General features: G+C 37.3%; 1 protein-coding gene across 1 annotated transcript; it reads left to right on the forward strand.

Annotated features, from left to right (window-relative positions):
* The first annotated feature begins 119 nt into the window (after window positions 1-119).
* LOC121428026 (F-box only protein 6-like) lies at window positions 120-27,337 on the forward strand. The gene is made up of 5 exons (XM_041624601.1): window positions 120-256; window positions 11,258-11,639; window positions 20,423-20,675; window positions 22,940-23,096; window positions 27,017-27,337. Exons 1-5 carry the CDS (start codon window positions 212-214, stop codon window positions 27,203-27,205), a joined length of 1,026 nt encoding a protein of 341 aa, XP_041480535.1. The 5' UTR covers window positions 120-211; the 3' UTR covers window positions 27,206-27,337.
* Window positions 27,338-27,971: the final 634 nt, after the last annotated feature.

Consider the following 27,971-nt stretch of genomic DNA (forward strand, 5'->3'; position numbering starts at 1 on the left):
GTACGGTATTCCGCGCGCAAATACGGTACGCAGCTGAGCGAGCTAGCGCTAGCTAGCTTGCCGCGCCGGCCGGCGCGGCCGCCGCCGGCCAAGTCCATATCCGGTAGCAGCTAGTCGAGTCTATAACAGTAACATTACGGTACCGGTACATTTACCGGGTTTTTATTTTCAGGATTGGATCGATGAACTGAACTGAACTGGAATAGCTTGAATGGGGAAAAACAACTCCACTCTTAGACTAAACAGATCATCAAAAGTGAGTACCGTACTGTACCAGTTAAGATGAAATCAAGACAAGTGTTGTCATTCGTGGACCGTGATGATATCTGGGGCTGCCGTTACGGCAGCAGCCTGAACACGGTACTGTCTGAAGACGTGTCGGGGTCCCCGGGCCAAGGGCTGCCGTAACCCCGGCGCCCAGGGGCCGATTGCACGAAAGGGTCTTTCCAAGCCCAAGGACCGTCTTTCGTGTCGCCCACTCATCCTCTTTTATCATACGCTAAAAACTTGTAAAAGCAGTGTGTTTCTGAAATTTATGATAAAGATTAAGATTCGTTAGCTTGCTTTTAAAGGACAAGTCCACCCCAGCAATAACTTGATTTGAATAAAAGGAGAAAAATTCAACAAGCTTAACACCACTCTAGGCGACAACGCAATACTTACCCGTGTTAAGAAACTGGGACTCCACTCACGCGCATTTGGGCCGCCCTAGCTTAGAACTAAGCTTTGTTTCACGAAAAATTGAATATTCTTATAATTCAATACATGTAACTAATTAGATTAGTACTGTTAAATCGGTACTCACCGGTTCTTTTCTTGAATTTTCTTGAAAATTCCCACGCTTCTGGCTTCAATTCTGCGATAGATTCTGCTGCCATAGACAGCTACACATGCAACTTTATTTATAAATGGAGCGCCCCTTACGAGAGTCGCTAATGCCGCGGAAAAATTGTTAGGCATTTTGGCCTGTGGTCAAGGCGTTCTGTTCTATTTTTTTTATAGGTATGAGATCGAAATCACAGCGACTATTCACACTGTTCCATAATGATTCCGAAAGGAGGTGCAACACCCCCCACCCACATGGGCGCAAATCCCAGGGGGACACTTCCCCCTAACCCAAAATAGTAGGGGCACATTATCAAATGTCCCCCTACTATTTTTGTTCTTTTATATATGATGGAAAGAAATAGGCCTACATCACATGTATTTTGGACGAGACGACCTTCTTTTGGGGGTGATAAACCTTCCTTTTTTTTTGTTAGTTTGTTTTTGTTTTTTTTTTTGCCTGTTTTCCAGCCCCTGGTCCCCTACCTTAGATTTCCACCCTTGCCTCCCACTACTCTTGATATTGTTTGCGAATCTGTTTTGTAAATTAAAGGGGAATTTCACCCTGATAAAAAGATGATGAAAATATGAGAAAAATCATTTCAAAATATCGATGAAGGTGTTATTTGACAAAAAATGGAGTTGATAGAATTTAGAATGCTTGATTTATTGTGACGTCTATAACGAGCAGTTGCTCTATCCTAAATATAAAATGCCCAAATTTCCCATTTTTAATGGTCCGTAACGACCCACTTTTTTCTTTTTGATAACAAGTATGAATTGATATAGGCCTACTAAAATGTACCATAAAAATCATTATCATGTATTTCTTGACATTTCATTTACTTTTTTACCATAATAATAGCTGCTTGCAAAGGCCTACGCCGTCACAAAAAAACCCGGGGGGGGGGGGCCACTTACATTGACGAGTGGATACCATGCGCGACCAAAAAAAACGTAAAAAGGATGTCCTTTTCACGATAGGGCACGTTACCTACGTAACGTGATAAGGGTGTCAAAAACACAAAAATAACGAAAAAAGGGTATCTATTAATTCGCTAGGAAAACCGTCGTGTTTAGGGTCTAATTTGCGGGGATGATAAAACAAAATCAAAATGTTTTATAAAGGATGTCCTTTTTGCTCCAACACTTCGTGTTTAGAGTCCGATTTGCGCGAGGTGTAGAAGGTGGGGTCGTACTAAACCAAATTAGGTAAAGCCGACGACCGAAGGACCCGTAACAATAAAACATTCCTGTACTTGTTTAGGGGTTCATTTCAGGGAATATTTGCCAAGAGTATCGTTTTGTTTCCAATACTTGTTAAGGGTAGGGTTTCACACGCCAATACTTGTTAAGGGGTGCATTTTCAGAATATGGAAATTACGTGTTTAGGGTGCTTTTCGAGACCCCATGGTCACGCATGGTATCCACTCGTGAATGGAAGTGGCCCCCCCCCCGGGCAAAAAAAAAATCTTACCTTTGAAAAAGATTGGTGGGGGATGGATTTTCCTCGAACGCATACCAATTTTTTTTCTGCTATTTTCATAATAAACTTTAAATGAATTCAACTTTGCACTACTTAATTTTTTCAAAGACAAAATAACAAAATTACATCTCGTCATCATCATCATCACCACTATCATTAGCATCACCATCATCATCACCACAACCGTCACCACAACCATCATCATCACCAAGATAATTTTCATCATCGTCATTGCCATCATCATCTTTTTTTTTTCTTTATTTTTTCCCCATCCCTTCTTTTTTTTTTCTTCCAATATTCCTCCTTTTTTTTTAGAGCGGCACACCGTCATGCTCCCTCACTGATTATCCGCCTCTATATGCTTGGTGTTGTATAAATTGGCGGATACCTGAATGAAATACTGAAGAGAAAATAAGGAAAGGGAAAAAGTAAGAAGAAAAAGAAGATGAGGAGAAGAAAAAAGAAAGCCAAACAAATGAAACAAAACAATGTCAAAATTTCGTAATAAAGTCTTCTACGTCAGTTTAATAATGATGTTTTCATTGAAATGAGAACAAAAAAAGAATTGAAACCATAGGCGGCGGAAGCGGGGACGTTCCCCCCTAAATTTGTTGTTGACCTTTTTTTTTTTTGCTTGTCAATTTATTTTCCTACGTCCCCCCTAAAATGTTTGGGTTGAGAGCCTTTTTTTTTTGCTTGTCAAAATTTTTTAGGTTGTCCCCTCCTAAAATTTGGGGCTTCCGCCGCCAATGATTGAAACAATGAGGTAAAAAGGACTACATTATATAGTGTAAAGAAATAGAGGGAAGCTCCGAGACAATAAAAAGGTTGAAAAAGAAAAAAATGTGAAAACACAAAGCTCTCACAACATGAGCATAATAACAAATAATAACAAATAAGCGAGGACAAGTAGCTGAGGGACCCCCCCAACTCTCTCTCTCTAGTTATCTATCTATCTATCCGACTCGATTATATAAGAGAAGAATTTACTAATCAAAATATTATGAGCAAAAAGCACGAGCTGATATTTTTTATGAATATTCAAAACTGATAGAGAGACGCAATCGAATTATTCGATTGCGACAAAATTGATGATCTGAGAATTTATTGTTTTTAGGAATTCATTAAAAGCATAAAGTTGATCAGCATTAAAATATGGCAGGCGCAACGCATGAGCTAAAGCTTTATAGGCATACACCGATAAAAAATTTTAAGTATTTTTGGTAATCATGAAAAAAATTGATATTTCATGAAAGAAAGCTCAAATCCCGAGGAGGAATATTCTTATGAATTGACTTTAAAAAAAACTGTGGTAAGCCCCATTTAATATTTGATTATAAGTCGAATAAAACAGTAAAAGCTGAAAAACGTTCGCGTGATATTTGGCAACCTCCCCCCCCCAAAAAAATAAATAAATAAATAAAAAATAAAAAAAAGTTTTTAACTATAATAATGATCGAAGGTAATTTTGTCTCGCGTAGAACTGGACAAATGAAAAAAAGATTGTCACTAAAAAAATGAAGGTAATTTTGACCCACGTAAAATTTGGCGAGCCCCCCCCCCCCCCCAAAAAAAAGGAAAAAAGGTTTTAACAAGCAAAAAAAGGCTAAAAAAGAGAAAGAAGAGACAAGAATAATTATGAACGAAATATCCCCATTACAAATAATGCTGTGATCATCATAAGGGAGGGGTCGCATAACTAGTATGAACAACGTATTTAATTCCAAAATATTTACTACAAATCTCAATAGGGGGATCGGGCAGAAATGCTCACCCCCACCCCCACCCCCCCGATCCGCCAGAAATGCTCACCCCCACCCCCACCCCCCGATCCGCCACTGATTCCAATCAATAATGACATTTATCTGCAATACTGATACTTTGGAATCAAGATACTGAAGATTGATACGCTTTACATAAATTATGAACGTCTGACAAAAAGATAATCTACCGATCACCTGACCGATCAGCTGACCAGTTCGCGTATCACTTCGGAGTTGATCACTCGTCGCAGCTGTGTGGAACGCTCACTGAAAATCAACAAAAAGGGCCTGAAATGTAAGTTTAATGATAATCTATTTTAATTTGAACTACTTAATTAATACTTTTAATGTCTCCCCACCAAATGAAAGTCATATCACTTAACTCCAATTTGTATTAAGGCGTACATTTACCAAAGTCTTGGGTTGGAAATCAGAACAGCATTGTCTAACCCATATTTTTGGGTAATGTCGCCTATGAGGTCCATACATGTTAATGTTTGGACCTCATTGGTACTAGGAGTGGCTTAACACTGTCTGAAAATTTCATCAAAATCGGAAGTAAAATGAGAAAGTTATGGCATTTTAAAGTTTTGCCTATTTTCAACAAAATAGTTATGTGAACGAGCCAGTTACATCCAAATGAGAGAGTTGATGACATCACTCAATCACTATTTCTTTTGTATTTTATTATATGAAATATTTTTATTTTCTCGTTATTGTCATGTGAATGAAGTTTAATTCCTCCCTGAACACGTGGAATTCCATTATTTTAACATTGTGCTTCAGGCAAGGAGGTCCTAATCATCAAATTCGTAAAAATTGAGATATTGTATAATTCAAACAATAAAAAACAAAAGAAATAGTGAGTGAGTGACATCATCGACTCTCTCATTTGGATGTAACTGGCTCGTTCATATAACTATTTTGTTGAAAATAAGCGAAACTTTGAAATGTCATAACTTTCTTATTTTACATCCGATTTTGATGAAATTTTCAGCATTGTGCTTGTCTGATTTTTCTCTATTGATTCCAATCAACATTTTTCTGAGGTGGACTTGACCTTTAAATCAAATTTTATACAATTTCATCATGATCACATCATTTTATAAACACATAATTTGTTTATTTTAATGGACGAATGAAATATGTTCGCAGATGATTTTTTTTAAATGAGTTTCACATGGCGCATGATAAAAGATGGGCGACACGAAAGACGGTCCTTGCAAAGACCCTTTCGTGCAATCGGCCCCAGGAGCTTACCATGTATTTACCTGGATCTAGTCTTGAAGACTCAGATTAGTATTTACCCATACTCACAGGACAAGGGTAGATTATGGTAAAAATATCTAGCAAGGTAAATTGTGAAAACAGAAATTATGCACTTACAACGATTAAATGGATGAAGGTTTAATACTAACGAGTGGTAGAATCCTGACATCGTTGCACAGACTGGAACCTCAACTCCTACCCCAGTCTCGATCGGCCATTTTGTTATGATTCACAACAAAAACGGCCGATCGAGACTGGGGAGAAGGAGAGAACTTTTCATTTTGTTGAGGTTTCAGTCTGTGCCTCGACGTCAGGATTCTACCACTCGTTAGACCTTCATTCATATAATCGTGGTAAGTGCATAATTTCTGTTTTCACAATTTACCTTGCTAGATATTTTGACCATAATCTACCCTTGTCCTGTGAGTATGGGTAAATACACGGTTAGACAGGAATAACCGTCGTTTCTTGGGATTTATTCAACGATATCTGACATTTTACTGTAATCCCCATTCACCGACGGTAAAGTGTCCGTGTGGGCTCGCATTTGTTATAACACCCGCACTTTTGTCAATCCAGAGTCCAAACATCGAAGTTACACTCTAAGGATATATAAACTACAAACTAAAAATATTTAATTCAATTTTAAAATACCTTAAACGATATAGATGAAAATGCATGAATTAAATTGTACTTTACCGATGTTTAGTTGGGAAGAACACAGCAAAAACAATCAAAATGGCAGCCAAACTATGAAATATTTACAAACGAACGGAGAGGGTGTCAACAATTTACGAATGTGATATCGATATTGCATTCCACTAGCACACCTACAAGGCAATATACGAATACAATAATACGATACGATACACTACATGAAGACAAACGATACTAGTTATAATCGTGATATCGAGACATTCAAGATGGCAACTTGTAAGAAAAACCATCTGTTCAGGAGAAAATGTCTTAGATGACAGATTTCTCAATCGTCCAGTGGATTATTTTTCAATAACTCCGGTCCAAGGTATGCAATTACTTAAGTTATTTATATTTCCCTGATAATGGAAACCATGAAACTGTACATTTCGCTCAAAAAAAAAAATTTAATCGCGCTCTATAAAACGCGAGTTCACTATACATTGTCTGTAGCCACGGGCCCCTAAGCTCTTCAGTCTATGTATGGTGAGTGGAGCCAACGTAGTTCAGCGGAACAACCAAAATACAGAGACTGAAGCTTTTGGTGTAATACACGGTGAGCTCCTGGGCGCTCCCTGGGTTAGGGCTGCCACAGTAGGCATGGTAGGGCTAACCCAACCGAGCCTGTCCCAGGGAGCTCCGGTCTGTTTCACGGGCCGGAGGCGGAGCCCAGCATGCCCAGGGGCCTGTTGCATGACAAGATGAGCGATACTTCTTCTTCATCTGATGAAGTACAGTCCACCGACTGGTGTATTGTAGATAATTAGGAACGTCCTACTATATGGGGTACCATTCTTCCGAGATAAGAAGATTGGCGACAAATCAGCGCTTTCCGTTTCACAAAGGCAATTTTGTCTTCTTAGTCCGCGACATTGTTTCGTCGTGCACATGGCATATTGTCGTTAGCGGCGTGGAGAGCAGAAAATCTAGTTTCGATAAAATCGCAAAAGTTTAGATATTTTTTAACCTAGTTAAGAACATGTGATTGATAACTGGATGCACTAGTGGAAAAGGATATAAAAAACAATACTATCAAATTCTATGCAAAATTACCTAGGCCTAGTAGTTTTCAAAATAAAAGCGATTTATTATCAGCGACATTTTGCCTAGGCCAAAATAGTGCGTCTTCATTCCAGGGATATTGGCACAAGATGCATAACGACACTCGCAAAGTGCACAACAGTGCGCATACCAGTAACGGACAATGGCGTAATGCTTGCAACGACAATTTGCTTAGAACACAAGTGGAAGCGCGCGGACATTGATGCCCGTACATTGTCATAACGACACTGCCGGCAGAATAGAGAAATGCTATACCCTGTAATTCTCTTTTTCTTTTTGGTATTACTATTGTTATCATCATCATTATTATTACAGTATATTTAGGTGGTCTGTCTGTGACAGATCACCTCTTAATTTTGTCAGAATTTTCTTATTATTTATTTATTTTTACGGATTTTCTTGTCGCCAAGATATCTCAAAATGAACTTGATCAATTTCATTGAATTTCATGTCATTTATAGGATCTGTCTTGGACACGTCAGAATAAGCTTTTCAAGGTCATCAGGTCATGATGACGTCATCTAGGCGCCATTTTGTAAAATCACATTATCAATCATATCTCCATTATCAATTATCAAAAATCAATCCAATTAACATCACATCAATTTCAGGTCAAGGTTCATCAGGTCATGTCATCAAAGGTCACCTGGAGGTAACGACGCGCGTGTACGCTCGTGTCAAAATTTTAAAATGCTCAAAATCACTTTTTGACCAAGGTAGAGTACGTTTCAGGTCATTCTGAGCATTTCAAAAAATTGCGCGCGCGTTTCCGCTCGTAATGCCTTAACGCAGTGCAAAAACACCGTTTTTTTTACATCATTGCATTGATATTATAATTCTGAGCAATTTGATACCCATTTTAGCTCTCTACGATCAATAATAATGAAATTAACACCCGTTAAAGTTTGCAGCACGTGTGCGCGCGAGCTCTCACTGTAGGCCATATATGGGCAAAAACATGCCTATTTAAAATTCACTGTAGCTATTTTAATAGTCCATTGACCCCCAATTTTTTTCCATATATCGATAGAGTATGAGTTGTAGATTTGATTTCATGTCACCATTGTCCCTTAATTTGATCATGACGTCATCAAAATGGCGCCTAAACTAAAAATTTCATTTTTTCAAAAATTACGTCATCAAATTCATGCAAATTTGGTTGTAACTTTTCGAATATAGATTGTTTTTCGCCCAGATTGTTACATGTTGTAGTTTAGAATGTACTCTTTCTCGTTAGTTAACATGAATTTTCGTTTTGAGAAACGCGTAAATGCGTAAAACAGCGATGAAAAGAGGCATGTCATTTTTCCTTATTTTGTGTGTAATGTCTATGGGAAATGACTTTTTGTCAAAACTGAATTCTGCATTCCTCTATTTCGTGAGCCATATCTCCATTTTTGCTTGTCAGTTTTCCCTGAGCTTTTAGTAAGTTGTAGCTGAGATTCTAATCTTTCAGAAATGTGCCCTCCATTTTTTTATCAGATGCCGGGATCATGCCCGTTTTTCACTTGCAAAATTGGACTTGTAATTCTCAAAATTGCTTACGTGTATTCTCTATGGGGAATATCGTGGCTCAATGGATAACGCATTTGACTTGCTTTCTAAAGGGCGCAGGTTCGAGTCCTGGGGTAAACAAGATTTTTTTTTCTTTTTACCACCTCGTACATGATCTTTCATGATAATTTAATGGTATAAAAGTTAAAATTTAGCAAGATAAAACAGATTTTAATTACTTTTTTCATATCACATGTATTGTCATACATCAAAGAGACCCTTTTCAGTGCTTTATCATCTCCCGTCTTTCACAAGTATTCCATCCATAATGAGCATTCCGTTGTCATCATGAAGATCATATTGATATGCATGAACATGGTAATAGTGATCATGATGGCGAGTATAAAGACAGACCACCTAATTCGTCCGCATGACGAATTAAATTCTAGTTTCTTATTCTTGTTCTTCTTTATTGTTATTATTATCTTATTCATCATCATCACCATTATCATCATTCCATGCTTCCCAAATTTAGAATGCTTTTTCTTTTCAAAGAAACAAAAATGGAATAAAATTTATGACCAAATCAATAAACTTGAGGATTTTTAATCGTTGTAATTCATATTGTGTCATAGTTCATTGAAAAGAAAGCTTTGGGAATGGAGAGACAATAAGTTTCACTCATTCGTTCACCCATCCATTCATTTAGCCATTTATTTATTCCATTCAGTCAGTCATCCAATTAATTCATTCACCCATCCATTCATTCAGTTATCCAAATCATCCATCCATCCAAATTCATCCATTCATTTTTTTTATGGAAATGGATATCAATGAAGGGGGAGAAGAAAGTAATAAAGAAAGTAAAGGGGCAAGAAAGCTAAACTGAAATCAATCTGCAATGTTACATAAATTCACTCTGTAAAATGGATGCTCTACCATAAAGAGGACGGAATGTCCTTATTTATTTCATCATACATTTCAAATGACAGTACTTTGGTTACATTGAAAAACGTTGATACCCAAAACAACAATGTAAAACATTTGGAACTAATTTCATTATTCAAATACATGTGACTGAAATTTTCTAAAGTGAATGCAAAATCTTTTCAAGAAAGACAAAATTTTGATGAATAAACATACATTATAATGAGACGATAAAACATTTCATCATATAAATTTCATCAATGATACATGAAAATGGCAAGCATTTTGGTGAATTACAAATAATTTATTTTCAGAAGAGAATGAAAAGAGTTGTCAAAGCTTATATAGATATCACATTTAAATTAAATACAATGTTTCACATTCAGAATAGAAAACATTTCAGTATATAAATTCATTATTGGTGTGTATCCAACTTTTCCTTCCCAAATCTCTTAAATACCATATATGTTAGATATGACTTGATAAACCTTATCAATATGTTTTTTATTTTAATTATTTATCTGGAGGGGACATATGAAAGTCTTGCCCAGTTTTCAACCAAATTTCATGAAATTTTGGTTTCACATTGGTTTTGAAGTTAAGATGCATGAGACCGATTTTTGTCTCACCTGCATAGCAGAGTGAGACTATAGGCGCCGCTTTTCCGACGGCGACGGCGGCGTCAACATCAAATCTTAACCTGAGGTTAAGTTTTTGAAATGACATCATAACTTAGAAAGTATATGGACCTAGTTCATGAAACTTGGCCATAAGGTTAATCAAGTATCACTGAACATCCTGCATGAGTTTCACGTCACATGACCAAGGTCAAAGGTCATTTAGGGTCAATGAACTTTGGCCGAATTGGGGGTATCTGTTGAATTCCCATCATAACTTTGAAAGTTTATGGATCTGATTCATGAAACTTGTAAATAATAGTAACCAAGCATCACTGAACATTTTGTGCAAGTTTCAGGTCTCATGATTAAGGTCAAAGGTCATTTAGGGTCAATGAACTTTGGCCGAATTGTGGGTATCTGTTGAATTACCATCATAACTTTGAAAGTTTATTGATCTAGTTCATTAAACTTGGACATTAAAGTAATCAAGTATCACTGAACATCCTGTGCGCGTTTCAGGTCACATGACCAAGGTCAAAGGTCAATGAACTTTGGCCAAATTGGGTTATCTGTTGAATTACCATCATAACTTTGAAAGTTTATGGATCTGATTCATGAAACTTGTACATAAGAGTAATCAAGTATCACTGAACATCCTGTGTTAGGTCACATGATCAAGGTCAAAGGTCATGTAAGGTCAATGAACTTTGGCCATGTTGGGTTTTTTGTTGAATAACCATCATATCTCTGTAAGTTTATTGGTCTAGTTCATAAAAAGTGGACATAAGAGTAACCATGTATCACTAAACATCTTGCGCGAGTTAGAGTAGTTTTCAAAGTCAGCACTGCTGCTATATTGAACTGCGTGATGCAGGTGAGACGGCCAGAGGCATTCCACTTGTTTTCTGTATGTGTGTCAGAAATCGTGTTGCCTTGGTAACAAAAGTTTATATGAAGAAAATTAGGTATAAATCTTACATTTTAACTACTTCATGGTTCAAGTTGAAATGAGGTTTCTTAACTTTCTCTACATTTGTAGAAAATACAAATGAGATTCTGTTGATTCTCATTTGTATTTTCTACAAAGTTTTAGTTTTTTTTTTTTCATCTTGTAGAGAATGGAGCACAAAGCAGACGAGCAGGAAATCGAGTGCAGCCAAAAGAGGGAAGGTGAATTTGCAGAACCCGAAGTGGATACCCAGAACATCAATCTTCATATTGATAGACTATCGGGTGACTGTTCATTTGAAGACCTCCCGTTTGAGCTGATCCAACGGATCTTGGTCGTCGTCCCCGATCGCGATCTGACAGAATGCAGCTGTGTGTGTAAGACGTGGCAAGCGGCGATTGCGGAACAGTCCTTTTGGAAACAGAAATGTGAGAGGGGAGGCCAGTTTGTTGAAAAGTACATGGCGCCGTACTTCCCCCCAGACTGGAGAGAATTCTACTTCAAGTCTCCCTTTGCCAGGAACCTCATTAAGAACTGCAGTGGACAAGGTATATTTAAAAAAAAAACACTAGAATGTTTCATTCGCAGCATTTCTCTTTGTGTATCTTTCTATCTGTTTGAATTTTCTATGTCATTTCTCTTCATTTGTGTCGTCATCGATACTGTTTTGTCTTCATCCGGATATTTTATTATATTGTATTATACGTTAATTTCATGTGTAATCTTGTTTCAGTTATTCAGTATTGGTGTCATTAATCTGTATGAGCAGTGGGGGGGGGGAATGATAGCAATATATTGTGCTGAAGATTCAACATTTTGCGGCTACCTCCAGATCAAGGGCTATGTGTACAAGCATGTAGGCCTACACTACTATCTATCACTTTTTGATGATGACAGGCCTATCAACATTCTTTATGGCTATTTTAATGACCAGTTGTAATTATCAAGTAAGGGAAAAAGAAGTGGTTTTGGGGTTGTTTGTAGAAGGAAATGATGTACAGCAACTGGGAACAACAGATTACAGCGTGAATAGCAGACACTGCAATACGATAGTGGAACAATTCATGACTAGTCTACTTTGCAAACCCTTCACTCAAGTAAAGGGTCTGAATTGCAGCCTACTCATGCCTTGTGTACATGTTCATGTACTGCAGTCAGACCGCAGGTCCCTATGCTAATGAGCAAAAAGGCCAGATTCATCCAAATCATCTCGTGGCTGAATCCTCCTCCTTGCAAAATCTCGTGATTCGTGAGATTTTCTTTCTCTAAGAATTTACCTGTTTTAACCTCAAGTTAAATGAAATATTATTGCACCATCAGATAGAGTAAAAGTTACTCTTTCATATTGGTCATTTATTTTGTATACAATATTTTGTTAAATAAGTAAATTTCTGGCCTGAAAGTGTGCCTCAAAACTGAATTTTCTTCCTCTGTTTTCTTTTGCAAATTGTGCAAAACTTTTTATTTTGAGCCTCAATGATATCTATATGACCATATAGCTGAACTTCTGTACTTTCTCACAATGCCACTCTTGATATGCGGCACCTTTTAATCGGGTCAAGATCACACTTTTCCCACCAAGGTACAAGACGAGATTTCTGAAATTTTGTACTTGCATGAAATCCAGAGTCCTGATTGGCTGGATAAGGTTCACAGAACAACAGGCGCGGGGTATTTGAGATTACCACATGGGAAGTGTGACCTTCCCACGAACCCAGGCACTGGAACCGTTGGAATTTGCCACTGGGTGGTCTCTTTGACCTACATGTATCAGAGTGCAGTATTCTTGTTTTCAAACTGCTTTATGTACTTGGCAAATGAAAAGTGTGATCTTGACCCGATTAAACCAATTCTTATTTTGAAACCTATATCATTTCAAAGCATACATATTCAGCTTTATCATGATATAAAAATCATTTGGGCTCAAACATAATAAAGTGTGAAAATAGCAGCTTTTTTCAGGTGAAAATATTTATTTTGTAGCATATTTTAGTTCAAAATTTTACCATATATTACAAAATCTTTGAATAAATCCAAACATATGACCTGAAAGAATGATTCTTCTTCTTTACAATGGTACCAAATTCATGAAATTTGATGCACAATTAGAGCAGCAATGACCGAATGAAAAGAGGTGTTTTGAACTTTTGGTCCGCATCAAGCTCATTAAACATGCAAAACAACTCAAGTCATGAATATCACTTGGATGAAAGAAGCCACTTTCTTGGGACCTGCAGTCTGACTGATTGAAGGCCCTCTCTTTGCTAGTCTTTGCGTGGAGACACGCTTGTTGATCAAAGTTTCAATCAGGGCCTGTGCCTGCAGACTAATTAATGACTGGGATGTTGCTATCATGTCTGAAGAAAAACCACTACTCAATCCGAACACCACCAATCCACAATATGTTATCCATTCTCCACCGGGGGGGGGGGGCGCACTTCCATTGACGAGTGGATACCATGCGCGACCACGGGGTCTCAAGAAGTACCCTAAACATGTATTTTCCATATTCTGAAAATGCACCACAACAAGTATTGGCGCGTGTAACCCTACCCTTAAGTATTGGAAACAAAAACGATACTCTTGGCAATTATTCCCTGAAATGAACCCCTAAACAAGTACAGCGATGATTTAATGTTATGTCACGGGTTTGTCGGTTATCTGTTTTACCTTTGGTTTAGTTTGGCCCCACCTTCCACACCTCACACAAATTAGACTCTGCACACATTGTTACGATACTGCAACAAATAGCAATAAAATAATTTGAAATTGAATTTCCTTTTCTTTTATTACAGGAAATAATTAAGTATACACAAACAAATCATAAATAATACATAAATAAATATTAATCTTATATCAAACTCTTGAAGTGTCCGATGTAAAATCCCAAAGTGATGATACTATATCCAAGTAATAATCCAAATAAACTCCCAGTTGGTTGGCGAAGATAAGTTCACAATGATGGCAATGATGAAACAGATGTTGAAGTATGATGAATAATAAGAGTCACTGTAATGAGTTGAAATTTCCGTGAAGACGATGTTGATGATGATTAACAGTTAATTTCAGCAATCCACGGGTTGAAAAGCGTTCATTAAAGGTCAAGTCCACCTCAGAAAAATGTTGATTTAAATTAATAGAGAAAAATCAGACAAGCACAATGCTGAAAATTTCATCAAAATCGGATGTAAAATAAGAAAGTTATGACATTTCAAAGTTTCGCTTATTTTCAACAAAATAGTTATATGAACGAGCCTGTTACATCCAAATGAGAGAGTCGATGACGTCACTCACTCACTATTTCTTTTGTTTTTTATTGTTTGAATTATACAATATTTCAATTTTTACGAATTTGATGATTAGGACCTCATTGCCTGAAGCACAAAATGTTAAAATAATGGAATTCCACGTGTTCAGGGAGGAATGAATCTTCATTTCACATGACAATGGCGAGAAAATAAAAATATTTCATATTTCATATAATAAAATACAAAAGAAATAGTGAGTGAGTGACGTCATCAACTCTCTCATTTGGATGTAACTGGCTCGTTCATATAACTATTTTGTTGAAAATAAGCGAAACTTTAAAATGCCATAACTTTCTTATTTTACATCCGATTTTGATGAAATTTTCAGTGTTATGCTTGTTGAATTTTTCTCTTTTTATTCAAATCAAGTTTTTGTTGGGGTGGACTTGTCCTTTAAAACAGGTTGATGATCTCGATGAGAACTGAGAATTCCTCTCTCAAAATAACTGCAAACAGTTCATTGATGACGGTAAATATTCCAGGTGGAAATAAAGTCTGCTCTGACGTAAAGTCTGGCGTGAAACTCTTAGCTCTGATCTGATATGATCTGATCTGATGAAGTGATCTGGTATGATGTGATGATTTCATTGAATAACCTGCCAGCTTTATATACTACACTATTCTAGAGACTTCTAGTATTCACTATTATGGAAGCTTCTGGTATTGTCTTTAAAAGAACATTCTTCTTCTTTCAGGAGCAATCACACTCTTTAATGACCTCAGTGAAATAAACATGTCAATAAAATAGCTAAGCCTATTGTTTATTTACACTACCAATACAAGTCTATTGTTAACATTCTCTATTGTAAAGCAACCTCTATTCAGAAATAACAATACTCCTTGGCCTTTCAATAGGCAGAGGCCTGCATAACAAAAGCTTTTTACAAACATGTTCCGGAATGTTCATCATTCTAGGCTATGGATATCCTTAAAGAGGAAATAACTAAATAAATGTATGTAATTGCTCTTACAATTCTATAACAACATAGTGTTGGGGCAAAAAGGACATCCTTTATAAAACATATCAAGTTTGTTTTATCATCCCCGCAAATTTGATCCTAAACACGTAGCTTTCCTGGCGAAATAGATACCATTTTTCATTATTTTTGTGTTTTTGACACCCTTATCACGTTAGGTACGTAACGTGCCCTATCTTGAAAAAGACATCCTTTTCATGTGTTTTTTGGTCACGCATGGTATCCACTCGTCAATATAAGTGCCCCCTCCCTGATTCTCCATCTTATACACTGCCATTTCTACACATAAAGGATGGCTTGATTACAGCAAAGCAAGGAAAGATTATTTGATATCAAAACCTACTTTTTCCATTCTATACCACGCCACAAAGCCCATTGATTTTTGTAGACCAAATGAACACTGTTTTTAAATAGTTAAGGATGACAGAGTACATGTATATTTGGTGGTGAAATGATATTGTCAATCGACAAAGCAGATGAACTAGAAATTAGAATAAACATGAATTAGACTAAGTTGGTAATAGATATTTGAGACCAAACAACAATGAGACCAATTTGATAGTACAGTACACTGACGTAAATCCAAATTGTGAACCTGTTGTTCAAAGGATGATGAACTAGGCCTGAGTCATCACGGGTTTTCCTCAAACCGGGTTTGAGTGGGAAAAAACGGGCGGGGACCGGGTACCCGAAAAATTAAAATCATATTTCTTTGAAACTTTGACTGCTGTTATTTTTATGCCATTGAGGCGCATGGCGCTGCCTGTATGAGAACCGATGATACGCGTTGGAAGCAAGCGCCGAGAAAGCGATGATTCGGACAAGATTCAACTATTCCTATTTTTGAATATGAAATATTAAATCACACAAAAAAAAACATCACAGCAGCTTACATTTTTCTTGTCATGTTCGATCTTGCCTGGCAATGCCTGCTTCCGACGCGATATCGACGATCTTGGTTATGCATAATCCCAATAAACTCGAACAAGGAGAAAGATCTACGCATGTGCTAGCAAACACACCTACCTCAAATTAAACTCGCCCAGTCATGATTCTGGATATCGCACAGTGCAATGAGCGGAGTGCAAGAGAGCGGGGAGAGGAAAAGGGAGAGGAGAAAGAGGGGGGCGGGATGTGCCAAAAAGGCCCGAAAAACCACATGGACGAAAGAGAGGTTTTTTTTGCGCACAACATAAACAATGGAATGGGATTATGTCTGCCCTTTCATTTAACAGCCATGCACCTCATGTTCAACTTTTGCCCTCCCGTCATGGAAATGACTTCGTCCAAACTCCAAACCACATGTAGCTCTTGATTTTATTTTTGCAACATCATCATCATTATCATTTCTCATCACAGTCATCATCACTTTCCACGCATGGCCATCTCCAAAATCACAATTCATGATCATCTTCACCAATTTCACTATTCAGGCAGTGACCACCATCATCATTGCAACCATGATTCAGTTGATAACATCATCATCGCTACCACCGCTGCCACCATCATTCATCATCATTATCTTATTATCTTATCATTATCATCATCATATTCGTCATTTTCATTAATCATTGCCAATTTGCCATTATTCAAAAGTCAAAACTCATTTATTAACAATATACTAGTTGTCTAGTAAATTTTATTATTTTTTTGAAAACCACTTATGAATACCATCAAAATGATCAAACGAATACGATCGCCATTGGAAAAATAAGTAGTGTCAGAGTTGCACTTCTAGCTAGGGATAGGATCGAAATAGTGAAGGGAAATAAAGAATAAGCTAGGGCAAAACGCTTCTGAATTTGAACGAAACATGATAACAGAGTATGACCTAACACATTACATAATATTGCCCCAAGAACGAAACCACACTCCAGAAACCGAAAAAGAAAGGTTAGGTCCCTGGATTGAACAAGCAGAGCACGTGCGATCATGCAAAGGGGAGACATTAACATGAACGCCTTCCGCTTGTTCTGTCTCGCCAAACATATGGATTATGTCTGCCCGCTGCATTATTGAGCACGACCCTAAATTCGTAATCTGAGCTCCCTGGGCGAGGTCTCTCGTCTGGCATCTATCAAACGCTTCTTAAATAAATCCTAGATGTCATTACTTAAGTTAGTATCTGGAATAAGTCGTATGACTATGAACACAACTAAAGTTCTAAACAAAAAATAAAGGTGATGTAATATTTCCTCAATTGAATAACAGGGGTAATATAAAAAGTTACACGACCCAGGGTCCCAGATTTTTTATTTTTTCTTTTATACTTTTTTTTCTTCTTCCGTCTCGTCCGAATTTATCATATTCCATTTTCTTCGACGAGAAGCATGATTACAAAACTTCCCATAGGCCGTCGTAAGTCTATTTTAACTAAAACCAAATTTGTTTAGACGTGGGGCCCTTCAAGTTCAAAAGTCATTGCAATTGATTGTCAAATGGAATGATAAATTCTTCCATTATTCGCATTAGATTTGAAACTACATGTATTTCTAGATAATGTTACTCATTTCGGCCGCACACGCTTGCCGCTTCAGCGCAACTGCGTGCTCAGGCCAGAGATATAGGCGTGGGTACGGTAGGCGCGCCAGCGATGTGGCGTAGGCAAGGCTGGCACAGCTGGCCGTAGATCGGCGCGGCTCTTCCAAATTGATTTGACGTTGACATACTTCTGTCTTCTGGTCATGAAGTTCACAAGTTTCGCTGCTTTCGCATGAGCACAAAGGCGGTTAACTGGTCACAAAGTACATGACAGTGATTTGAGAAGGTAGGAGAATGTTTGAAATCAAAACACTGAGGAATGATAAAGGATTTTATGGGCAGTTATTGTATGTGGAAAACCCGAAACCTGAAAAAGTAAAACCGGGTTTTAGGGCGACGGGCGGGGCCCGGTCGGGGAACCGTTTCGACTCAGGCCTATGATGAACTATTGTTTCATCCCCCCACCAGTTGAATAGTTAGTATGATGGGGAAGAGTTTCTTTTGCAACAGCCACCCGAAATTGAAAATGAAAATATGGAGAAGGTTCAAAGTAATATATTTAGGCCTAATATATTTATTCCGTCAAATTTTCGAGCAGAATCGAGTGCATGTACATGTATTTGTCCATAGACATTGGTTTATTTAGTAAGTATTAAAAGGATCTGAAAGCCAAGACCAGTCAAAGTATCCGCTTATAATTGCTGGAAAATCCTAACAATATTAGCGTTTCTTGCTAGCATAGGGAGAAGAATCTTGACTGCAGTGATAAAACGATGTGAGCTCGAGTCCCAGCTAAGGTAAAGAAACACTAAAAAAACAACAAATGTTGGAGAAACAGGAAGTGAATATCTCGACAATCTTTGTTATTTTGGGTGGCTGTCACGAGAGGAACTTTTTCTGTATGATGTACATCCATGGTACAGTAGATCATTTGGGTTTTTTTAGCTCTTGTGGTAATGGACTATCTGAGAAGTGGACTGACTGCTTTATCAAGTGGAGTGCTCCACTATATTAGTGGAGCATTTTGACCCAGTGGATTAGTCTCCGGACTTTGAAACAGAGGGTCGTGGGTTCAAATCCCAGCCATGGCGTAGTTTCCTTCAGCAAGATATTAATCCACATTGTGCTGCACTCAACCCAGGTGAGGTTAATGAGTACCTTCAAGTTTATAATTTCGTGGAGCTCAATAAATTGCTCTCCTTATTTTTTTGAGGAGCTCAATTGAGCTCCTCAGAATCGCTCTCTGTGAGGAGCTCAAATCAATTCATTACAATACATGTATGATAAATTGTAGATTTTTCTTAACATTGTATATATGCAATAGCTGTGTTAGCTATTAATTAATCTGTGGTGAAACTAGGCCTGGGTCATGTCAATACGTTTACAAGATGTCGTACACGCTCCTGCTAAAAAAAAAAAATAAAAAATAAAATAAAAAATTGAAAAAAAAATTGCTAAAATTTCACATTTTACATCTTTAAATCCATGAAATGGCCTTCTTTTTTCCATAATTCCTTGAAATTACTTTGATTTAGTTGAAAACTATCAGAAAAATGAAGAATATTCACCACTTTCCCGACTCTGATTTGAACTCACCTCGGTAAATATTGTAGTCCCACATGTAGACTTCCATGGTGTTGCCATGAAAATCTACATATGGGACTACGTGGGACTGCAATATTTACAGAGATTAAATTAAAATCAGAGTCGGGAAAGAGATGAATATTCTTCATTTTTCTGATAGATTTTTTTGAGGAGCGCAATTTTTTGCTCTCATTTTTTTTTAAGGAGCACGGTAGGAGTGCCGGCGCGATCGCGCTCCTCAAAAATGAAGGTCTGGTTAATGGGTACCTGGCAGGAATTTATTCCTTGAAATGCTGAGCGCGTAAAAGCTGCTTGCGCTACAGCCAGGGTAATAATATCCAAGTCCTTTGGAGGCACTTATTGACGTTATTTTATAATGTGTTATGCACTATACAAGGACTGACTATTATTATTATTAACGACCAAGTGAATATAGATCATTCCTAATTATATCCTACATAAATTAAATCCTGTATGCTGATTGGTTTAAATAGCATCATGTGATCAAACATATTCGCACTATTTTGCGATGGAGTAAAAAATGAAACGCCCACCGAAGAAAAAGTGCTATTCCGTGACGCCAGTGATGGAATAGTCGACTATTCCATCATTGACGCCACAGATCTTGATGGCGCAAGCACTAATACGCGTTCAGCGCACTGAGCGCTTAGCTAAGCGCTTCAGGAAAAGTTGGTCAGTCAGCGCAGCTTGTTTGATTCAGATTATTAGGATGATCTAAGAGTACAAGAACTAGATTATCAAGATCTATTTCCATAACTTATTAAAGTAGGATAATAAACCATGCCTTTGTTTCGAAAGTATAGAGGGAATTATTCATCCTCGGTTGTACTGGCATAATCACTATTTTTTCCCTCGGGGCTTCTCCCCTTGGGAAAAATAGTAATGCCATTCCAACCTCGGATGAATAATTCACGCTATACTTACTCAAAGCCTGGTATATTTGTATATTACCCCCTGCAGATAGCCCAGGAGAGCACGACCTGAAACATTGGACCATCCTGAGCAACGGAGGAGAGCGATGGAAAGTAGAGACAGGGTGCCCCGGCTCAGACCGCTTGCCCGACGAAGTCCTGCGGCTGAACGGAGGCAAGGACAAGAGCTTTGCCACTTCGTATGGGTGGTGTGAAAGAGAACAGGTCATTGACCTCATAAAAGAAGGCTTCAGCGAAGAAATGCTTGACCGTATGAAGCCCACGATCTTCGTGTCAGAGTGGTAAGTAACTAACTGGGCGTGTTCAGTGTCGATTTTCAACTTTAAACAGCAACGTGAATCATGATTTAAAACACAATTATGACACAAAGAACACAAACATGATCAGTCCATTGTTGAGTATGGAGAAATTTAATGCTGATTGGATGTTGAGTCTTTCATCAGCGCAGCTTACTGCACTTATTGACCTATCGCAAGAAGGTCAACTCTGACCCCTGATTTTCAAAGTAATGTGTACGTTTCCATTGCGAGAGAATATTAAAAGATGTTTGATAAGTAGATGACTTGTTATTTTCAGTTTTGAATCATTGGTTTTAGAAATTTTCTCATAAAACAAAGTTTTCTGCAACCATTTTCTGAAAGCAATATATTACCGGGCAATGCATGCAAACTTTGAAAATGAATGTGCACAAGTGGAAGAGCCGAGGTGTAGTGGTTCTGACTCCCACCGTTAAACAGAGGGTTGTGTGTTGGAATCCCACCACGGTCTGGCGTCCTTTGGCAAGGCGTTAATCCACACTTTGCCACTCTCGACCCAGGTGCTAATTGGGTATCCGGTAGGATGCAAAAGATATTGTATGTTTGAATTTGCCAGCGTCATAATGAAGCTGCGATGAATGCAAGGAATGTTCCCCAGGGATTGGATACTGTGCACTTTTCGTGCGGGATTGAAATGGATCTAATGACTGGGGTAATAATATGTTGTAAAGCGCTTTGAGCCGTTCTGGGAAAAGCGCATAAAAATTGGCTATTAATATAATACAGTATCTCGTTGGGCTAGTTTCTCTACTACCAGTTATTATTGGTAGACCATCATTTGATGAAGGATGACCCTTACTTGTATCATTTCTCCAAGGTATTGGCTGAAAAAAAAATTAAAGGGAAATGAGCCCAGCACTGAGAAAATAAGGAAAAACTATTTTTAAAAATGTGTGTGCAATTAAAAAATGTTTGTCTCTGCATTGGAAGAAATTGTCACTTAGCCTAATACACTACAGCTCTTTACTTGGGTCTGTTTTCTGTGTGTGTGAACCAGGGTAGGAAATAATTTTATGTTCTATATGGGCTCTCTTTTTCTCCACATAGGGGTGATTGCAGAAACTTGTGGTTATTTCTTTCATTTAAGGGATGGTCCAGGCGTGAGATATTTATATCTCAATAAATAAAGTAAAATTCACAAAGCAAAATGATGAAAATTTGATAAAAATCGGTTAATAGGTAACAAAGTTATTGAATTTTAAAAATTTGTATTATTCTGGTAAAACATTTCTAGGCATTCATTAGGTGGGCTGATCCCCACTTTTTCTTTGGTATTTTGTTATGAAATTAGGTTTATTTAAAATGTTTCTACCAAAAACTTAAACGATTAGATTGACAACTGATTAAATGCATTAGTTATTTATTGCCCAATTTATTTCATCATAATAGACACACATCACTTACATGTATAAAAAAATGAATCAGTTATGATTTCATCTAATAACATAAAAAAAAATAAACTGGGGATGTGACATCATCAGCCCACCTAATGAATATTCACGATGATGTGCATAACTTTTTTCACAAAATATTAATAAACTTAAAAATTCAATAACTTTGTCATTTGTTATCCAATTTTAATAAAATTTTCAGCATTTTGCTCTGTGAATTTTACTCTATTTATTCAGATGTAAATATGTTCAGCCTGGACCATCCCTTCAAGGGCTACTTTTTACGGATAACAAGCAATTATGCAGTAAAAGAAAATATCATTTTTCTGACTTACAAATGTAGATTAAATTTTGATTTGTAAAATAATCCTTAATCATTGTTAGTGACAGATCTTGGGGCAACTCTATAAAGAATGGTTGCCCAAAAGCATGTATTTTAGGGGCAATTTGGGCTGTCATGTGGGAGGAATCGCCCATCGCCCTCATTTATGCACAAGTATTTACATTGAGTAAATACTTCTCTTTCATATTGTACGGGCATCGTGGTCTGTTGGTTGGCGTTGTGGCCTCTTGTCTGTTAATTTGAGGGACGTGAGTTCAATTCCCAGCCATGGCGTGCTTTCCTTCAGCAAGAAATTTACCCACATTTTGCTGCACTCAACGCAGGTGAGATGAATGGGTGCTCGGTAGGAAGAAATTCTTTGAATATTTAAGCACCCTTTTGGCAGCACAGCCAAAGCCGGGTAATAATAGCTGTGCTTTATATCCTGAGGCAAAAAGCGCGAATAAATCCAGCTATTATTGTTTTTATTATCGTTATCCTTGCCACCTGTGTAGGTATGCTGCCCGGTTTGATTGTGGGAATTCCTATGAATTTGGCGTGCAGCTCCTCAAGGGTAGACCTACCTCCGAGGACACAAAGGACGTCATCATCGACAGCTTCTCGTTCGGACCCATAATCACCCCAGAGTGGCCTGAACGCAGTTGGAAACAGGTAGGACGTGTTTTACATGGTTAAAGATAAATGCCAGAAATGGTAATGATTCCAAAACAAGTGCCTTCAGAATCAAATAGAATGACCAACCAGTTTAAAAAATTATTTTACTTTTCTTCAGTCAGGGAAAAATCAGGGATTTTGATAAAAAATACCTCAAATCAGGGGAAAATCTCTCAAATGAGGGGAAAAATCAGGGAATTTTGATCGGCCCAAAAGTCGAAAGCAATATTCAGTCAGACTCTGTTATATTTTGTTGCATATCAAAACAACATCCATAAATGACTGGTTATGGTGGCACTAATTACTTTTACACTTTTGATTTTATACTGAAAATACGTGTAGGCTAATTCACTGCAACAACTCAGAAAACATGCAAAAGTCGGAATGGGTTTAAATAATTATCGGGGAATTTTTAAACTTCATCAGGGAAAAATCAGAGAATTTTGTTTTCTTGAAAAACTGGGAACCCTGTTTAATCTTATCCCTGTTGCATAAAAGTTACCCTTTGCATTATGGGAACTTTGAGTCCAACGGTAACTTGCATGGAATCCTTGATTCTGATTGGCTGATGATCATTGTTACCATGGTAATTACCATTGGATGGCAAAGTTACCGTAATAGTAACTTTTATGCAATGAGGCCCTGCTAAAATGTTGATTGCTGTAATCCTGTAATGCAGGGGTTGATTTCCTTTACATTTATCACATAGGCCTATCACAGGAAATGCCTTGTACATTGTATCTGCTCCCCATTTGGTTAGCGTGAGTTTTGATCAGGGTGCTTCATAACTTTTGAGAAATGCTTGCCTGGTCCAGCAAGTAAACTTTTAAAAAGTTCGAATATACTTGCCCCATACTCTATTTCACTTGCCCGAAAAATTATTCGAAAAAAAGTTTTACCTCTTCAAAAGAAAGTTTTGTGGATTTACAAACCATTGACCCTTTTCTCTCTTTTGACATGAACCGATCTACCTTGTTACTTCATTTCGTTTTCCGAAGTGATTTTACCTTGCCTGCCATGACCAAAATAAGGGTCATTGGTCACTCTATTGTGTGAATTTTGTTTTTCCAATTCGGGCAAGTAGTGTTAGTCTTTACATCAAAACACTTTCCCGACTCTAACTTTTACTTGCCCCGGGCAATCAGGCAAGTGCTCATGTAGCACCCTGGTTTTGATTGTGATTTTATAACTGAATTATCATTGTATACATTTCTGTGTGGTCAGTGCACATTTGAAGACAGAACGTGACCAGCCACTCCCTAGTCCTTTGTCAGGACTGTTGTGTGTGTGTTTTTTTTTACTCTGGCCCCTATACTACACAATCGACCTCTACGCCCTAAATATAAACAACCCCTCGAATTATAAAAAATAGGGAATATCGCGATCAATGGGGTTTGGTACATGGTGGAGAATGAAGAGAGGGGGGAGAGAAATGAACTACCAACGGATAGAATCTAGACTAGCCACTCCCCAAACCAACAATGAGTCACCCAAGGGGAAATTCCATGAAATGATCAAACTTTTTGTACTTCTGACCCCCATTTTTCTCAAGTTTTACTTCACTTCATGATTTGACCAAGTCTTGGTCCTTCAAGAATATTACAGACTGTCAAAAGAACAAGGAATTAGAGACAGAAAATTTTATGAACGTCCAACACATAGGGGGTCGGACGTACATATTTTATGGAATTGCCCCAAAGTGAATTCTGCGATTTTTATCGAATTTGAAGAAGCACATATCCTATGCTTTAAAAATGATATATAAAGTTTTAAAACTTACAAAGAGCTGCGATTGATCAAATCAATCGCAACTATGGAAAGCCAGCAAAGTCAACATACAAAATGCCCTTTTTTTGTATTCTAGATCAATGTATATCCATAAAAAATTGATTGATTTCTTGACAATTTGGTGTGTTCTCCTTTGTTTACAAATGACATTTTGCAAATTTCCTGTAGAAAAAATTATGACACTAATGGATTTCCATAGAGTTACAATCGATTGGATCAATCATAAAACTTTTTGTAAGACCTGGGCCCTGTTGTACAAAGAGTTACGATTGATCCGATCAATCGCAACTATGGACGGCCAGCAACCTCAACATCTAAATGCATGTTTGTTGAAAATATTTTCTAGCTGTGATGTATATTCATGCATTCATTGTTTTCTTGAAAATTCACTGCGCTTCTCTTTGCATAAAAAGGACGTTGTGCAAATTTTCGTAGAAAAACTTTACGACACTGATGGATTTCCATAGAGTTACGATTGATTGGATCAATCGTAATTCTTTGTACAACAGGGCCCTGATCAACAATATCCCACACAGGTACTACATGTACTTGATTGAATGCAGTAAAGAGAGGGAGCTTCAAAAAGATAGGGAGAAAACGATGTTTGAAGTTTGGGTTCACACAAGCATGAGATGTGAACACTGTGCAATCTCATTTAAACTTCCATGCAGTCCACAAAAAATTGTGTCAAGAGAAACTCTCACATCTTGTTTTCTATTCAACTTTACAACTTGAAATTTTGACAGTGTGAAGAAAAAAATACTCTTTTAGATAAGCTATTTTTTAGATTGTTGCTTTTTGAAGATGAAATTACTCTTTTGGCTATATATTCATGTACAGAGAATCTTCCTTTGTGACTTCTCTTTGGTTTTTGGATGGCTGGTCACAAATGGGAATACCGAATATGAGACTTGAGAATCTCAAGTGAGACAACCAATTGTAGCCAAGCCTGAATACTTTGGCAAGACCACCTTGGTGTTATTTGAGATCCCTTAACAGATCTGCTGGCATGCCAAAGAATACCAATCAGCAGATTTGATTGATAATGGTCTTAGTCTTAGAACATAACACACTTCTACCACCAAGGTGTATCTTTCTGTACTACTACTAATGATGATGATATAATGATATTAATACTACTATTTCTACTACTACTACTACTACTACTACTACTACTGCTGCTGCTGCTGCTACTACTACTGCTACTGCTGCTGCTGCTGCTGCTGCTACTACTACTACTACTACTACTACTACTACTACTACTACTACTACTACTACTACTACTACTACTACTACTACTACTACTACTACTACTACTACTACTACTACTACTACTACTACTACTACTAGTACTAATAATAATCATGATAATATTGACAAAAATGATAATAGCATAATGATGATGATAAAAAGATAATTATGCCTGATGAGGAACTGGTTGTTCCTTTGATACCCTTCTGTTGCTGGTGGTCATTGATGAGATTTCACTGTGAACCAGTGAAATCAATAACTGTAAGATGTACAAACATTTAACCTATTAACTTGTTTAAAGGGGAAGTTCATAATTTGTCTCTAGATATCCATTTTCAATATAATAACAAATGGGGCAGTTGCTCATTCATGTATATGACATCATAAATCAAACCTTAAAATTCAATTAACTTTCTTTAACATTCGTAATAATTAGTTTTCTCCCCTACCTTCAACTTAAAGAAGCTGATAAAAGGCAACAGTTCTTGGATAAAATTTATATAATAATCATAGGTATCAATGTTGCAATATGGAAATTTTGACTTCAAGAAAATAACATGGAAACTATTGTCATTATTATCCCTCTAAAATTAATTCAGAGTGCAAAGAGTAAAAAATATTTGATGAATTTTCCTCAAACCTTCAATATTTTTTTTTTCATTCTTACAGCAAACTTTTTGTCAGGTTGAACTTCCCTTTAAACTGGTTGTCAATTTTTAAAGTAATAGGTGATACCCAATTTTTTTACTTTCATATTTCTTTACTTCACTGGTCTGCTGGTCTCACCAATAAAATCACTTGCGGACACCAGTTAGAGAGTCCATTTTCATTCGGGCCTGATAATAATGATAATGAAAACTTAAATTTGTCTTTTCAAGGCAACTTATTACTTCAGAGAGTATGGAGCAGGAGTGCGGTTCATCCGTTACTGGGACAAAAGCAAGGATAATAAGTTCTGGGCTGGACACTATGGCGGTAAAATGGCGGGGTCAGAGGTCCGGTTTATCTTCAAGAGGGAGCAGGATACCAACGCACCAAGACCGCTACAGGGGGCATCGCCTTTATGACAAGACCAAATACCACGCTTCTAGAATTTTCATCACTGCTTTACGGCTTCCTGGGCGCCCCGTCTTACAAAGAGTTACGATTGATCAGATCAATCGCAACTATGGACGGCCAACAACATCAACATCTATTCTGCATGTTTGTTCAAAATATTTTCAAGCTGTGATGTATTTTCATGCATTCATGGTTTTCTTGAAAATTCACTGCGCTTCTCTTTGCATACAAAGGACATTGCGAGAAATGAAGAAGCTACCAGAGGTGGGATAGGTACATACTGATTTTACAGCAATTTCTGAAAGACTGTCCATAATCCTTTTGAAATGCTTATTGCCTAGTTTACATTTTGGTTACTATCATTGTAGGGTGCTCGTATGATGATTCCATCTTGCTAATTGTACAATCTCCTAAATGGGGGAGGGGGGAGTGACAAATGCAAGTCCCGAACCATGGGGAAATTGAATCATGAGCATTTTGCAGAAGGCTTATTTACATACCTATGCATAATCTCTCTGTCATGCAAGCCCGTCAAATGAGTGTGAAGAAATTCAGGCAATACAAATTTAAACTGAACTCCGGATCGTCTTTATTTATAGTTAACTTTGTATTTTTCAAAGTTTTGAAGAAATTTAGAAGAATTGCATTGATATTTTTCTATAATGTATATTGATTTGTATATTAACTATAAACCAAGCATATGTGAATAATCTAATATCTAAAAATAAATAACATATATAAATATTTATTAAATAAGTTTAAGAATACTCAAAA

The sequence above is a fragment of the Lytechinus variegatus genome, chromosome 14 (genome assembly GCF_018143015.1).
Source record: "Lytechinus variegatus isolate NC3 chromosome 14, Lvar_3.0, whole genome shotgun sequence".
In the NCBI taxonomy this organism is placed as follows: domain Eukaryota; kingdom Metazoa; phylum Echinodermata; class Echinoidea; order Temnopleuroida; family Toxopneustidae; genus Lytechinus; species Lytechinus variegatus.